The following is a 16,147-nucleotide window of genomic DNA, read 5'->3' as shown; positions in this document are numbered from 1 at the left end:
ACCGCAGCCAAGATTATCTGTGCCTCCTAAATCTCATTGCAGGGGGAGAGAAAAAAATGCCTTTTAAAAATGCCTCCCTGGTAGCAAGTCAAATGGTGCAAGCGTGCGACGCTCACCATGTAAGATTTCTCGCCTCTTGTAATGCGTCTATGTTCTCGGGATTTAAATAGCGGACTGCAGAATCTGTTGATTCCTCTGTTATGCTGATATTTGGTGGCTATATTTAGCTGCAACCATCTTGAATACCAAAGCCTGCTGCTGGAGAGGAGAGGCTGGAGGGTGCTTGCGTAGGGTTGACGAGCCCCCTAGTGGCGACTTTAGGAAGCGCTGGCAGTCAATTCTGCAGCAAGTACATTAAATATCTTCCTGTCTACTCCGGCTCTCATTTTGGAATCGTTTTTAAAATCGAATAATCTATCAATTATTCCATCTATTAATCACCCCTGACTCTGTCCTTCTTTTTTAATCTACTGATGTTAAACATGAGTTGTTTTTTTTAAAAATGGAATCTACTAAGGTAGAACGTAACTTGAAGTTCACGAATACTGCTATATATATTTGTTTTATCTTCTATACAGTTGAACTTTTAGACACCAAAAAAAGTTGCCTGTGCTAACTGGTTAGCAATCACTATTAGCATTAGCACGCTAGCGATTATGTTTGGGGTCAACAGACACTAATTTATTCATACATAAATAATGTTATATGTACATTACACGTGTAATAACATCCTTATGCTACAACAATATTCTATGAGTAAACTGGAAAGTGCCACTGTTAGCTATTATGACGTCAATAACTTCCTCTTCTTCTTCACGAGCAGACTGGTTCGACTCAGCTGAGTTAAGCTGTTGAATAGAACTGAGTTCATAAAGTTTATGTTTTTTTGTGGTTGAATCATTGTTGCACCTCTCATTTTCATTCTGTTTTCATCTCAAACTGTGTATCATGATACAGTGGCTTACAAAAACATAAATAAATAAAAATCTCTGCCTCATTTTTAATGAATGCATTAACCTACATATTACCCTTCCTTAATATTGAGTCCAAATTGTGTTTTGGGATAGCTTTAAAAAAAAAAACACAAAGCCGCAGAAATGACAACAAATCCTTTTGAATCTTGTTTCAGAGTTCTCTCTCTTCTCCTACAACAACGGGATGGTGATGTCCTCATGTCGAGAGCTGGACAACAACCGCAGTGCGCTGTCTGCTGCCTCCGCGTTTGCCATCGCTACAGCCGGAGCCAATGAGGGCACCCCCACCAAGGAAAAATATCGACGCATGTCCCTCGCCAGCACAGGTGCGCATCCACCATCCATTCTAAAAGCATCATCTAGTTTTAGTCTCGGGTTCTCTATTGCTTTGCACAATACACAGACTTCCAGAGCGTAAACTCTCAAAGCCTCCATAAAGCAATAGTGTTTACTTGTCTGCTCAAATTTCCCATGCAGGCTTCCCAACGGATCAGAGGAACGGCGACAAAGAGTTTGTGATCAGACGAGCGGCGACCAACAGGGTTCTGAACGTTCTCAGACACTGGGTGTCCAAACACTCGCCGGTAAACACACTTTTCAAAGCTCGAACGCAAGAACTTCAATACACACTGTCAAACGGGGTTCAGTTTCGAGCCGGAATCCAGTCCTGAGGAACACCATTAATCCACGCGATGGCCATGCTCCTGTTATTCTTGGCTGCAACCATAACAACAGCAGTCACGATTAGAGACTATTTTAAAAACTGTAATATTCTTTTTCGAGTAATGTTGAAATTTGATATTTTGTGACTATTTAGGTGAAATTCCTGCTACCTGGGTGAAATGCCTTTTGCAAAGATCAAAGGACTGGACAAAATACGCACAAGGAATATATAAATCAAAAGTCCCAGAAAATTTTCGGCCCATGACCCAAAACTTTTAAAGCACATTTTGCATTTACTGGCACATCAATTTTGCAAATTAAGCCCTGATAACTCATTTTGAATAATAATTTATAAATAAAAAAGGCCAGGATTTACGAAGTCCTTGACCCTGTTTCATGGTCAGTAAAAATAATCAACCCGGGACTCATTTGGTGTGGCATATACAATAATCAAATTTTAGCACCATTGCTATGCACACATACAAACCTTTCTTGTCAGAAAATGTCAGTTTGCCACTTTTTAATCAAATACAACTGACTTCTTTTTCGGCAGTGTGAGATCCATGCTGCTGTGAATATTTTGCAATTTAAGACACATGCCTTCAGTTAAATAAGACAAAAACACAAGCGCTCTATTTGTCCTTCCAGGACTTTGAAAGTAACAACGAGTTGAAAACGAAGGTTATCGCCTTCCTGGAGGAAGTGATGCACGATCCGGAGCTGCTCACTCAAGAGAGAAAAGCAGCCGCCAATATCATCAGGTGCCTCATATAATTGCTGCACTAATATTTAATTCCACCACATACGGTACTCTCCACCTAAGGCAACTTTTACTACTGTAACTTTTTTTTTGCACTTTTAGAACTCTAACTCAGGATGATCACGGTGACAATCAAATTGCTCTTGAAGACGTGACACAACTGGTGAGTGACGTTTGTTACTATTTGTGGATTTTGAATTGAATGGAATCGTTAGCTCAGTATGAACATAAACTAATAGAGAAGCAAAAGGAAGTGAGTACACTACCTGCATTTGAGTGGAGATGCATTCAATGACCAGTCACACAGCAGGACATCTGAAACATCAGTAGAAATACTACTTCAGTGCACCCTGTCTTGACATTTTTTGTGTTTTTTTGCTCTTACTTCAGAGCTAAAAGAAAATAATAATAATAAATGAAAGAAACACTAACAACTCATTCCTATTGGACTTTTGTTTTACAATAGAAGAAATGTTAACACCAGAAGAGAAGTCACATCTGTGTAAAACCACCGTTGTATGCAAAACTTTCATCTGATCTCAGGTGGGTTCAGGGAAGGCCGACCCCTTTGAGAACCACTCGGCTTTGGAGGTAGCAGAGCAGCTCACCTTGCTGGACCATCTGGTTTTTAAGGTCATCCCATATGAGTGAGTCGAACTGCCTTTTCTTAATGCAATTTATTGTAAAAGAGAAAAAGTGTCCTAAAAGTATTGGTTCTCATCATGATAGGGAATTTTTTGGTCAAGGCTGGATGAAGAATGACAAGAATGAGAAGACTCCCTACATTATGAGGACCACCAAGCACTTCAATGATGTATGTGACATCCAAGTTTTGAGTATACAGTGAATCTTATTTAGGCCGTTTTCAACAGTAAAACGTTACTAAGTTATCTATAATTATTTTGATGGTTAAAGTCTTTTTCATGTGCAATTAATAGGATTAGAAAGTCATATTTTCAACATAACAGACACACTCAGATTGTTATATACAGTACCAACACAACAGTAACATGCCTGCAGACTAGTGGAAAATCAATACTTCGATAGCAACTTCTTTTGTCTCCCATTGTTTACCAAAAGATTGCCTCCTAGTGGCTAGTAAAAAAAAAAATGCTGATAAGGAACACTGGACTATAAGATGGTGGTGTTGGTTAAAAATCTCTGTTTCCTCATTCAATGCCAAGGACGTATTTTTCAGTATTTTAAGAGTCCACACATACAAACCCAGATACTTAAGTATCCATTTAATACTTAAATATCTGATTTAATACTAAAGCACCATGAAATTAATGTCTTTTATGTACTTAAGTATCGATTTAATACTTAAATCTGGAATTGAATGTTCGAAAAAAAAACATGAAAATACGTCCCTGGCATGGAATGAGTTTTATTGCCGTCAACCATTCTTTCGCGCTCCTCTCTCGTGCCAGATAAGCAACCTCATCGCCACAGAGATCCTGCGCTCGGACGACGTGGTCACCCGGGTGGCGGTCATCGAGAAATGGGTGGCCGTTGCCGACATTTGCCGCTGTCTCCATAACTACAACGCCGTGCTTGAGATCACCTCCTCCCTCAACCGAAGCTCTGTCTTCCGTCTCAAAAAGACCTGGCTCAAGGTGTCCAAGCAGGTGCGTAGCAATGCGATGCGTTCACTCGTATGCGTTAGTTTGTTTGTTAAACGGCAATGTTCCCGCAGACAAAAGCTCTGATTGACAAGCTGCAGAAGCTGGTGTCTTCAGAAGGGAGGTTCAAAAACCTGAGAGAGGCTCTGAAGAAGTGAGTCAAGCTTTTCAATGACTTATTTATTTATTTATTGTTTTAACCCTTGTGTAGCATTGAAAGCATTGAAAGAAGACACTAGGGAGCTGAAATTTCACCCAGATTGTGACAACATGTCAAAGTTCAGCATGGCACGACCACTTAGTTATCACAGTTCTAGGCATGTAGCATCCCTTGGGTAAAATACTGACGAAAAGATGTTGAAAAAAAACACACAAAAATGGTCAAAATACTGCACAATGGTGAAGTATCTTCACAAAGGGAAGATATTTACTAATAATAACATCTCTTTTCTCCAGCTGTGATCCACCGTGTGTGCCCTATCTGGGCATGTATCTCACAGACCTGGCCTTCATCGAAGAGGGAACACCAAATTACACCGAAGACAATTTGGTCAACTTTTCAAAGATGAGGATGGTGAGATGCATGTGTCCGCTCGCTTTCTGCCTTTTTTGTTTACCAACTGATTAATATTCCGCTTCTACTCGTTTTCAGATTTCTCACATCATCAGAGAAATCCGACAGTTTCAGCAAACGGCCTACAAGCTTGATCTTCAACCAAAGGTCAGACCCTCCAGTCTTTTTTAAGGGTTACCTAAACTATACAGACATGGAATTAGTCATTTTCCTTTGACAAGGTTATACATTACTCACAAAAAAATTCTAAATGAAATTTCAAAATGGACCTAAAATGCACAATAACCTTTTCCAGTGAACATGTTTGACTTTTAATAACCAAATGTTCAGATTTTTTTTTTGCAACTTGCACAAAAAAGCAGCAAATATAAGTTTGAATTAATTATGACGTTTGCCCTTCAAACATCAACCAAATGGCTGCCGGTTATTTTAACATTTTACCATTATTTACCCTATCCATTCACAGCAATTGTATATGAATACCACCGCTGTCGTTTTTTATTACACATATATCGATACCATAAACCCGCATCCTCTCATTCAATCCCAAAGACGTATTTATATGTCTTTACAGTGTCCAGACATTCTACTCTAATTTACAGATTTTCTTTTTAAATATTAGGGTAAAGAAGGGTCTCAAAATTACCGTATAATAATTATTCCATAGATAAATAAAGTACCTCGGATTGAATGTCTAAGACTCTTGAAAGATATGTAAAAATACATCTTTGGGATTGAATGAGTTGATAGGATTATTCTGTGAACCTGTCATTCAAAACAAATCTTTCCTTTTACGAGCAATGCTTCGCTGATTTAAAGTTCATAAAATCATTGTAAGTTCGGTGACATTTAAAGTTCATCCTAAAATCACATATATTTAACTTATATATATATATTAAACTTTTACTTTTATATAACAAATGTGATATAAAAATATACACATGTGGATAGGATGCACCCTTAATTTTAGGATCAAATTCCTGAGTGTTCTATGTTGCTGTGTACAGAATTTGTTGATATTGTCAAAACCATAGAAAAACAGAATAAATTTCATCCTTGTAAATACTTCGATTTTGCCATAAATAGCTGAAGTTGCAGTTCCACCAAGTTTATGATTGTGTGTGTATATGCCAAAAAACTGCAATTAATAAACAAGTCAAATGGAATACATTTGCGTGTTCTCTAACCGGTCCACACAGCTTCATACCTTCCTGCTCTTAATTACATCAGCTGGAAGACATCATAACCTCTACATGACCCTCTCCGTTTTAGTAAGATCCTGTGTGTGAACAAGGAAGGACTCAGACATTGGTTCAGTCTGCTCGCTTCTTTTATTGAAAATAATGTTGTAACAAACTTTTGTAACAAACAAGAGCTGCTGTTAGCTCCAACAGGTACTGGCAGCTTAAAAGCCAACTGACTTCCACCCGCTAGCTTGTCCTGTTGCGGTAATTATTGTCAGTAAGAAAATGGCCGACATAAAAATGTGCATCTGTGTGTCAAAATTCGGCTTATGGTGTCGAGAAAAAAAAATCTAATCTTGAAGTTAGCATTTATGGAACGCGCTCATACTTTTGGGCTTCTTTTTTTTTTGGGGGGGGGGGGGGGGGCTTATATTTGATTTACGGTATTTACAATTTCATTTACTGTATAGAAGCACAATGTTTATAAACTCACCGCATAGAATTATTCTGTTGTCGCTTCTACTGATTTTTAAATATTGCCATTTTGTTTTTTTCTGCAGGTAGCCCAGTATCTACTGGACGGAAGCGCTGTTCTGGATGAAGAAAGCATGTACGAAGCGTCCCTCAGAATTGAGCCCAAAGTCTCCAACTGATGGGAGAAAAGGGGCGGGGGTGGGGGGTTCTCTATGCTATGTTTTCTCCTCTGTTAATATGACATCAACTCACATCCACTTTTGCATTGTCGTATAAGATATTTGTTCTTCTGTACAGTAGATGTTTAAGATGGTTTGATGGCAGAAGATTTTTTTTTTGTTTTTTCGGAAGCATAATAACAGAGGTCGCCTTGGTTCGTCTCATTCAAATCCATGGGACCAATGACATTATTTTGCTTTGTGTAAATTTTACACTCGCCAGCTATCTTGACTTCAGTTCGATCCACAAGTATTAGTTTGTCCGCAAACAATGTAGCATTGTAAAAAACGCATTTAATCAGGTAAAAGCACGGAGAACACGGAGATTGCGCGCGTACGCAGATAGGAAGAAACGGGAACAACATTGGGTGGTAAGCAAAACCATCTCTATGCTTCCTAAACCAAAACAAAAACAGGTGGGTCTCTTCATTTCTGCTCTGCAACAAATGTTCCCAAATGTTTTGCACCATAGACTATTTTTATACTGACAGCATCCAGGAAAAAAAAATAACAATGACTAAAGAAACAGAAGCTATTGTGCCTGGTTTGGTCACAAACAAAATTGTAATTTGGTAGGGAAGAAAGTTGGTGATGACAGACTGTTACCTTGTTGACAAATAACCATTTATATGAAAATATATATCTAGTTAATTATATCTATCATAGCTGGGTCTGTGGCAGGAACTGCAGATAAATATTGTTGGAAAGTGATGCTCATCAATATTTTCAAATTGCTACCAACTTTTTTGTCTGTTTAATTCTTGGTCTCCTGTCTTGTCAGTCGTCGCTCATACAAGACAGGTTACGCCTCTTCTGTTGTTTATTGTAAAGCATTTAGGGAATGCGCTCTCTGCTGGGGGCATGTGGTACTGCACCCATCCCAGGCATTTCCACGTGGAGGTCATTCCACACTACTGTATTTCAGTATAACACGATTGTTTGAATTACAAATTTATTTGGGATTTTTTTTAAGTACTTTTCAAAAAATAAGGCGGTAAGTGTTCAACGATATTTGTGTAGAGTAAAAAGGTTGTTGCTCCTCTGTAATTAAAAGACAATCTGTCCATCTTGCTGTTCCAGTGATTGTGGAACGTGACAGTATATCACTCTGTTATATGCATTGCTGTTTATTAACAATATGATAAAGAAAAACGTACGTGAATGACCTCTGCCTGCAGCATTCAAACACTATTTTTGTAGTAGTCTACGAGAGTGACCTGCTCTTTATATAAACATGAGAAAGTATTTTGTACCTTGTTGTTAATTCACTTCTCACATGCTGTACATTTTGTACATGCTAGCCCTCCATATCCCTCAATGTGGAACGGTGTAATCCCTTCATATATATATATATATATATATATATATATATATATATATATATATATATATATATATATATATATATATATATATATATATATATATATATATATATATATACACCAAGCTTCAAAACATAAAAAAAAATGCTATAACAGTGTGGTCTTGGACCCATGACTTTAGAGTAGGAATCAAGTGTTTTGCATTTATACTGTAATCCTGTCTATAACCATTTCTGTTAGCAGGAATTATAGTAATGTAGTGCTTATTCTGTGAATATTTGTATGTATTTTTACTATGTATGTACAGGACACTTTTGAAGCTCACGTGGCAGGCATGCAACACAGACAAAATAATATTATATACTTATACTTTAGACACTTATACATGCACATACAATAATACTCTTCTAAGGTATATGAACAAATAAACATTTTTGCTGTTAGCAATACCCAGTGGTATGAAAATTATCTTTCAACCCTCATGTTTCCACACAATGAAATATTCCCCGTTTTGTAAGAAAATTAAATAAATATAAAAATACATATATAATCAAAGAAATTGATGATTTTAAAAAACAATTATGTTTCAAAGTTACCTCTTGATAATAAATCCATTTTGTCTCAGGGGCATTTTGTCTCAAGTGTTTTTGTAGATCATCCATATGATTTTTAAAATACATATGGTGCTTGTATTTCGGGGTTCATTGATGTAATAATAACAATTAGAAAACGTAAAAAGTCTAACAGGGCTTCAGGCAAACAATTTTCATAGAGAGTTAGTTACATAAACAATCGTTTGTCTATTGTACAACCAAACTGGTTATATGGATGAGTGAGACTTTTAGATTAGGTATTACTTTCGATTGCAGTATATGCATTTCTAAGTAAAAAAAGGCACGTTAAATATTTAAATCAAACGTACAGAGTTCATTTTAATGCCTGTATAAAATAATTATGTTTTAATTGACCACTTCAGAGGTATTCAAATGAGTAATAATTAATCAAATCAAGTCATACAACTGCGAACTCCTGATAACCCCGCCCACTATTTTTTTAACTCCACCCAAAAAGGGTTCTTGCTTAACTTCTTTTTAACTATTTTCGTATCGGCGCGCCGTTTTGTGACGTCACTTGTTCCGCACCGTGAAAATGACAAACGATTGGCTATTCCAAACCAAATGCTAAACTCAACCATTTAGGCAGTGAGCTTTCTGCTGGAAAGATGTGTTACTAAACGCATCTCACACATTTCCGCGTGGAGGTGGTATTTTGGGGCCAGACCGGCTTCCGAGGCTCTACAGCCCTGTCGTCACCCAAAACTAACGTCAAAAGGGCCATTTTGATTTTTTTGCCCACTTTCAGTGCCGCCACCCACACAATTGCACCACCCTTTTGAAGTCACTTTCTTCAGCCTGGTTTACGCAGCCTGACAAGGTCCTATAAACTACATATCCCACAGTTCTCAGCGGCGTAACATCTCAACCAATAAATAAGCCGTGTTGATAAGGCGCCTTGTCTGACTACCTTCCTTTAGACTGCTACTGTGACAAGCCCAGGAAACGCATTTCTGTTTCACCGTACAAAATGTAGCGTTTTATAACCCGCCGCTATCTCTTTGGGCATGTCTCTATGGCTAATCGTCACGATAACGCCCATCGTGACAAAGTCCTGAGTAAACGGTGAATTTAGCGCGGCAAAAAAGTAGGCTCGTCAGCTAGCTAGCTGCTAGCTCATCTTTTTAGCAACAATGTCCAATCTTCCTCAGAATAATTTGAAGGAGCAGCTGGCGAGACACAGCACCAGCGCCCAAAGCAAACGATCTCTGGCAAAACCTAAAGTGGGGTAAGTAGAAGAGTTCGAACATTTCGCGTTTTAAATTGATCGAGTTATCTTCTAGCATCAATACCCGTAAACAGAGATAAAAACTCTGACGTCATAAGTAATTAATGTAGTGTCATGTTTGCTTTGACTATAAATTAGAAGGTGTCGAGCCCGACATGTTTATGTTAAGCACTCTTTTGCCTGTGCTCATTGCTAATGTATGTTATGTTAGGTCCATGCATTCAAACAATGTTTGTCACATCTAATCCAATTCATCAAGGTTTTAAACTGTTGCCCTCTTGTCGACGCCACAGCTCTCAAAAAGTCGAACAAACAGAATCAGAGACAGTTTTTCCCCAGCGCTATTAACGCTCCGAATAACAACAAAACAGGCACGCATGTTAGGTTCATCACAAGGTTCCAAGGTTGTTTTTAAAGTCATTAAACTCGCACAAGTACAAGGCAACGAAATTTCACTGAACAGACTCAAACCGTCCAAGAAACATACAATAGGGGCCATAGTATAAGGCTTGAAAAAAAACTTGCACCGCAGTTCTTGAGATATTGAAGACTCAGTTCTAATACTTAAGCTCAACCATGATTAAAGTTCATCTGCATCATTACAGCATATTAACCATTCTCCTGTTGATATTCCAGGCCATTTTGTTTTAAAAAGAAGCCCTCATCAGGAAGCACCTTGACTAAAACCTCAAGCAAGGTAAATAGCCCAAATGTTTTGGCAAGCAGGACTGTCAATGTCCCTAATAGCAGTCTAGTGACTCAACCGTATGTGACGTTTCCAAACAAGCCCCAGACCTCTCAAAAGTCAACAATCAAAAACTTCTTGACTGTAAATTCCAAATGCAACTCGGACATCGGCCCTGCTTTTCAGCATCCGTCGTTATCGGGATCTTCGGGTAAAGCATCTCCATCACCCCTAAAATTTGACAGACCAGGATTGAGTAACAATGTCAGCACCCCCGTAAATTTGGATGAGACTCTTGGATTCCAGATCGACGACTGGGATGATCTGGATGACTTTGAAACTCCAACCAAAGCAAAGAATACCTCATTCAATGGTGACAGCCAGCTTGTTGCAGCTGAAGGGAAAATGGAATCCATTGGGGGGCAGCGTCATCTAACGACAGATGGAATTCAAGCAACGGATGACATGATTGAGAGCAAAGAACTTGCAGAGAGTGAATTAGACGATTCTCCGATTAACACACCTAGAAGACGTCACCCAGGTCATATGAAGTCTGTTGTCAGTGACAGTGAAGAGGAAAATAATGATGTCCCCATGACAGGTAAAGCACATTTCATAACTGCAGTTTGAGTTTTGCATTAAAAACTGCAACAAATAGAGAACATGTAGTGCCTTTTTTTCCCTTCTTAGATGACGATAAAGAATTGGTCAAGTCAAATGAGTTGAGTGTTAACTCTGACCCTGAAGATTACATCGACTACATACCGCCATCTCCAGAAAGCTATCACAACAAGTCTCCTGTGGAGTCTATGTGAGTTATTTTTTTCTTTTAATTCACCTTGAATTCATCCACACAATATCTATTCATTCACATTGTAAGTGACAGCATCGCTGTGTTTATTTATGATTTTTTTCTATTGTAATCATACCTTTTAAACAGCGTTTGGTAAGCGAACACCCACAAAGTCGTTAAGTTGTAACTGTTGCTACGTAAACTGTTGTTCTCTTAACTACTGTGTTTTATGAATGTGCAATGATTTTATTTTATTATTTTTTTTTAAATCAGATCGACCAGTTTAGTACTCTCGAGTAGTCACGGATACTGATCTCAAGTAGAGTTACAACTAGTACTTTTGAGACACAAAATGTTCTCCCCCAAAACACTTACAGATCATTTTAGAGAAATACCGTTCTATTCCATGAAAACATTTCCCAAAAATGTCTTGAAATTACATTTCTTGTAATTTCAAATTAAAGTGAGCGTGAAACTTCTCAGAGAGCATCTCATACTCATATCAGCTGCTATTGTGAGTACTGATACCCTGAAATAAGGCCAGGTATTGCCCCGATACTGATACTCGATATCGATACTTGCCCATCTCTAATGATAATGTATGTTGTTAATATCATTAAGTAGTCACCTCGAGAACTAGTTTAGTCTTAAATTGTCCAAATCCTCTGAATTTCAGCGTCTCCACAGCAATTAATAATAATCTCGTTACCGAGGTTTTACCTGTGAGCAGAATGATCACATTGTTGTTGAATTAAAATAAAACCTTTGCAAATATTTTCTTTATTATAAATTTATTTCTGTTTGGCATTTTCTGCAGTCCCCTTGAAATTATGTGCTGCTCTTGGATAAACGACTATTATTAACAAAAATCGTTCGTGTCATTTGCCTTTTACACCTGCTTTTTTTTTTTTGTTTGTTTTTTGTTAGTTTTTAACCAACATTCAAATGTTGCTTTTTTTCTTCCTTTTGAACAGATCCAAGCCATGTTTTGCTGAAAACAAAAATGATCATTTGCAATGCAAAGGATCTCCCGCGGCCTGCCATCAACCCTCGGCTGAGCACTCAACCGGCAAGAGAAGTTAGTGCCTCTCGTCGTTTGACATCACTTGGCATCACTTTTTCTTCATTTGTTTTTTCCCCCATGCCCAATTGTATATTTTGCTTCACAGGTGATGAACTCTATAGCATCATGGAGTGTATTTGCGGTCTAGTGGATTCCATCCCTGAACATGAGCTAATCGCTCTGTCATGCGGGAATGAGCTTCTGCTGAAGAGGGCTCAAAGGTGGGTACAACTGACAACTGTACTTTTCTTCATGATATTCATCATTGTGTGACGCCGCCTTCTTCTCCCCCTCCAGAAAGAGGATTCTCATTACCGGTGGTGACGCCTTGCTCAGGACTCAGCAGCCGGACAGCACTGTGATTTCTGATCCGAGCATCAAAGACAGATCTTTCTCGGATTCATCCAGCAGCTTTTTACCCGCTGTGTCAAAGAGCATTCCTCAGATCAGGAGATCTTCTGTCTTCTCTGTGGACTGTGACCTTGGTGACTCCGACAGCCTTATGAAAGGAAAACCGTCAAGCTGCGATGATGGATGGAAATCTGTTGTGGAAATCGATAGTGTCTGTGATTCTCCATCAAGCCACAACATCGCAAAAACACCTCACAATATCTCCAACGTCAAAAAGGCTATCATAGATGTGGACCGCAAAGATCTTTTCTACTCACCGGAGAAGACAAAAACTCCTGCGCAGATTGAGTCCAATCCACCGCCTGAAGTCACAATAGTGGAAGACATTGACCCCAATGACTTTTTCTCAGATGACTTTGACATCGATGACTTGAACGAGTCTGACTTTCCCGACTACTTCGACGAACCCCACAGCTCCGCAGGGCCGCCCAAGTCCTCCGGGACCGAGTTAACGGCAGTGAAAGAAGGTGGGCCGAGTAGGTCCTCATGGGAGAGGAAACCTGCCACGCCTGCGCCTCCACCCAAACCTGCAAAAATTTTCTCCCCGGGTAAGTCGCTGAAAAGCTGTCCCGATTAGGGCCTGATTTCAAGGTGTCCCGTATGTGCGGTAAAACCTTTTTGTGCTTGCGTGAAGTTGTCAAGTCTCCTTTACGATAAAATCCATTTTCTATAGCTGAACCCACCTTCCGAAACCCAGCGCACGACCGTTTCCGAGGATTCAACTTCCCCCACTCGCAGGAAATGATGAAGATCTTCCACAAGCGCTTTGGTCTCCATCAGTTCCGCTTCAACCAGCTTGAAGCCATTAATGCCGCTGTTCTCGGGGAGGATGAGTTTGTACTCATGCCCACAGGTTTGCACCCAGCGGGATTATGACCACGTCCTTTGCGATGTCCACATTTAATGGCTGCGACGTGTCCTTGCAGGTGGTGGTAAAAGTCTGTGTTACCAGCTTCCTGCCTGTCTGTCACCCGGAGTCACCGTAGTCATCTCGCCGCTCAGATCTCTTATTGTGGATCAAGTCCAGAAGCTCACTTCTCTGGATGTATGTTCACAAACATGCGCCGCTGGAAAGTGGTTGTATGGGGAGAACTGTGCGAGCTGCTTGAGGAAGTTTTTAATTGTGTTTCCTTTGTTTTCTTCAGATCCCAGCGACAAGCCTGTCTGGTGATAAAAGTGACAGCGAAGCGACGAGGATCTACATGCAGCTCTCGAGAAAGGAGCCCATCATTAAACTTCTTTATGTCACGCCTGAGAAGGTGAGAGTTTTATGTACGTGCATCTCACAAAATTAGAATATTGTTAAATGTTTATTCCTCAAAGTAAAACTTCTACTGATTATTATTTGGAGCCACTCAACTCAGACTGAAAGATTTCTGTGTTTTGATTCGTAATTTTCACGGTTACAGTACTGTATGTCTTAAAGCTAATGAAAACCAATCGGATCATTTCAGCATACAGTATATGGCTGCAACTAGTGATTATTTTAACAATTTATTAATGTGTTTGTGTTCTGTTTTATCAATGAATTTGGATTTATTATTGTTATTATTTTGAACTAATAGTCTGTAACAGTTCATAAAATCCAAAAATTTGATCTTTTAGGTAAAAGCAAATATCTTTATTTTTTTGTGTTCAATGCAAAAATATATCTTGCTTTCATGGTGGGTGACAACAATTTGGGATATATATACTGTTGGCTGACGCGTACTCCCTCTCCATCCTCCAGGTCGGTGCAAGCAACAAACTCATCTCAGCCCTCCACAACCTTTACGAGCGAGGCCTCCTGGCTCGCTTTGTCATAGACGAAGCTCACTGCGTCAGCCATGTGCGTAAGCTTTTCTCAAACACAAAAGCTGACTTCTTTTTTTTTTTTTTTTCCCCTCCCCAAATGACTCACTAAATAAGTGATCTTCACCGTTCCAGTGGGGGCATGACTTTCGTCCGGACTACAAGAGGCTGAGCGAGCTGCGTCAGAAGTTCCCCAAAGTGCCCATGATGGCCCTGACTGCCACGGCCACGCCCCGTGTGCAGACGGACATCTTGCACCAGCTCAACATGACGCGCCCTCAGGTGTAAGTGTGTTTCTGTCTTTACGCTATTGTGCTGCGCTTTTGGAGTTTCATTCCTTTTTGTGTGTGTGTTTCCAGCTTCACTATGAGCTTTAACCGCGCAAACCTTAAATATGCTGTGCTGCCCAAAAAACCCAAAAAGGTTGACGAGGACTGCATTAATTGGATCAAGAAACACTACCCACGTAAATACTTGTTTGGAAATAATTGTTTATCGAGGTTGCCTACTTGCAATAGATGATATAGTGAGGTTGTTCTCAATGGGGTTCTCAGACAAGCTCAAGCCCAATAGATCCATAAAAAGAAAAGAAAACTCAGTTCAGCGCAAGTAATATTCAGTGTTAACAGTCAGTAATGTATTCAGGCTTATTTCTAATCATTAACTCTTTCACTGCCAGCCATTTTAAAGAATTTGCTCCTTTCAATACCCGCAAGATACCGTATTCAATTGGGCTGTCAATTTTTTTTTTTAATCGATTATTACAGCATATAATCAGATCATTTTATTTTGCATTTATTTGTATTGCAAAACAGTTTTTTCTCATTTAGAGTTTATTTACTAATTATTGTTTATTTTGTATTGCATGTGATAATAAAAAAAAAAAAACAATTATACTACACATTGTCTCATCAAATTGTATGAATCCCATATCTAAAATGCAGCATTAGTGTCATCTGGTGGTTGTGCATCAGTAAAGTTGCTTCCCACATTTTTGCTTCCACTTTTACAGCGGAGCAGAATCACATACCCCCACATCCATCCTCATTGAAAAATAAATGGCAGTGAATGAGTTCAATCTATATATTTTGAGATGATTTTTCACAGCTGTTTCTTCTTTGACCGGCTTTCGTTGTTATCTCGTCTGTTGCGTAGGCGATTCGGGCATCGTGTATTGCCTGTCCCGAAACGACTGTGACAGCATGGCCGAAAGCCTGCAGCGAGCCGGCCTCTCCGCGCTGTCTTATCACGCGGGTCTGAGTGACGGCGCCAGAGAGCACGTGCAGACCAAGTGGATCAATCAGGACGGCTGCCAGGTGAGCTCACCAACGAAATGGCGGATCTCGTCTCGATGTCTCAAGCGTGCGCGCCTCCCCGCCAGGTCATTTGTGCCACCATCGCTTTTGGCATGGGCATCGACAAGCCTGACGTGCGCTACGTGATCCACGCCAGTCTGCCTAAATCGGTGGAGGGCTACTACCAAGAGTCGGGGAGGGCCGGCAGAGACGGGGAGATCTCGCACTGCGTTCTCTTCTACACCTACTCGGACGTGCACCGCATCAAGAGGATCATCAACAGTACGTCAAGTCAAAACCAATCAAGGACTCAGTTGTTCCCTGCTCTGAAACCGGCCTTGCCAACCTTTTTCTTTACGACAGTGGACAGAGAGGGTGACAGAAACTCCAAGGCCACTCACTTGAACAACCTGCACAGCATGGTGCAGTTCTGCGAGAACATGATGGACTGCAGGAGGACTCAATTGCTTGCC

The 16,147-nt window shown here is 39.8% G+C and overlaps 2 protein-coding genes across 6 annotated transcripts in view; both read left to right on the top strand.

Moving 5' to 3' along the window:
* LOC148422540 (ras-specific guanine nucleotide-releasing factor 1) overlaps positions 1 to 7,862 on the top strand; it is a 29,257-nt gene extending 21,395 nt beyond the window's left edge. For both annotated transcript variants that reach the window (XM_088417569.1, XM_088417570.1), the window contains exons 17-27: positions 1,130 to 1,300; positions 1,452 to 1,558; positions 2,286 to 2,398; positions 2,500 to 2,560; positions 2,941 to 3,044; positions 3,127 to 3,211; positions 3,828 to 4,025; positions 4,094 to 4,173; positions 4,476 to 4,593; positions 4,672 to 4,740; positions 6,338 to 7,862. In XM_088417569.1, coding sequence (XP_088273695.1) covers positions 1,130 to 1,300; positions 1,452 to 1,558; positions 2,286 to 2,398; positions 2,500 to 2,560; positions 2,941 to 3,044; positions 3,127 to 3,211; positions 3,828 to 4,025; positions 4,094 to 4,173; positions 4,476 to 4,593; positions 4,672 to 4,740; positions 6,338 to 6,430 — 1,199 coding nt within the window. In that variant the 3' untranslated portion in view covers positions 6,431 to 7,862. The remainder of the gene's footprint in view (positions 1 to 1,129; positions 1,301 to 1,451; positions 1,559 to 2,285; positions 2,399 to 2,499; positions 2,561 to 2,940; positions 3,045 to 3,126; positions 3,212 to 3,827; positions 4,026 to 4,093; positions 4,174 to 4,475; positions 4,594 to 4,671; positions 4,741 to 6,337) is intronic.
* Positions 7,863 to 9,306: 1,444 nt separating this feature from the next.
* Positions 9,307 to 16,147, top strand: part of blm (BLM RecQ like helicase) — an 11,076-nt gene continuing 4,235 nt past the window's right edge. Inside the window, exons 1-16 of one of the 4 annotated variants that reach the window (XM_088416871.1) lie at positions 9,308 to 9,636; positions 10,273 to 10,333; positions 10,424 to 10,922; positions 11,012 to 11,132; positions 12,089 to 12,192; positions 12,284 to 12,398; positions 12,475 to 13,136; positions 13,262 to 13,441; positions 13,515 to 13,633; positions 13,734 to 13,847; positions 14,318 to 14,416; positions 14,515 to 14,663; positions 14,739 to 14,845; positions 15,535 to 15,695; positions 15,761 to 15,956; positions 16,038 to 16,147. The exon at positions 16,038 to 16,147 is cut by the window's right edge and continues 81 nt beyond it. In XM_088416871.1, the coding sequence (XP_088272997.1) occupies positions 9,542 to 9,636; positions 10,273 to 10,333; positions 10,424 to 10,922; positions 11,012 to 11,132; positions 12,089 to 12,192; positions 12,284 to 12,398; positions 12,475 to 13,136; positions 13,262 to 13,441; positions 13,515 to 13,633; positions 13,734 to 13,847; positions 14,318 to 14,416; positions 14,515 to 14,663; positions 14,739 to 14,845; positions 15,535 to 15,695; positions 15,761 to 15,956; positions 16,038 to 16,147 (2,892 nt within the window). In that variant the 5' untranslated portion in view covers positions 9,308 to 9,541. Of the gene's footprint in view, positions 9,637 to 10,272; positions 10,923 to 11,011; positions 11,133 to 12,088; positions 12,193 to 12,283; positions 12,399 to 12,474; positions 13,137 to 13,261; positions 13,442 to 13,514; positions 13,634 to 13,733; positions 13,848 to 14,317; positions 14,417 to 14,514; positions 14,664 to 14,738; positions 14,846 to 15,534; positions 15,696 to 15,760; positions 15,957 to 16,037 lie in introns of all 4 variants that reach the window. The other 3 variants (XM_088416868.1, XM_088416869.1, XM_088416867.1) reach the window with 3 other exon arrangements.

The sequence above is a fragment of the Hippichthys cyanospilos genome, chromosome 6 (assembly GCF_059441005.1).
Source record: "Hippichthys cyanospilos isolate Australia breed blue-spotted pipefish chromosome 6, RoL_Hcya_1.0, whole genome shotgun sequence".
NCBI lineage: Eukaryota > Metazoa > Chordata > Actinopteri > Syngnathiformes > Syngnathidae > Hippichthys > Hippichthys cyanospilos.
This window is presented reverse-complemented; position numbering and strand designations above follow the sequence as displayed.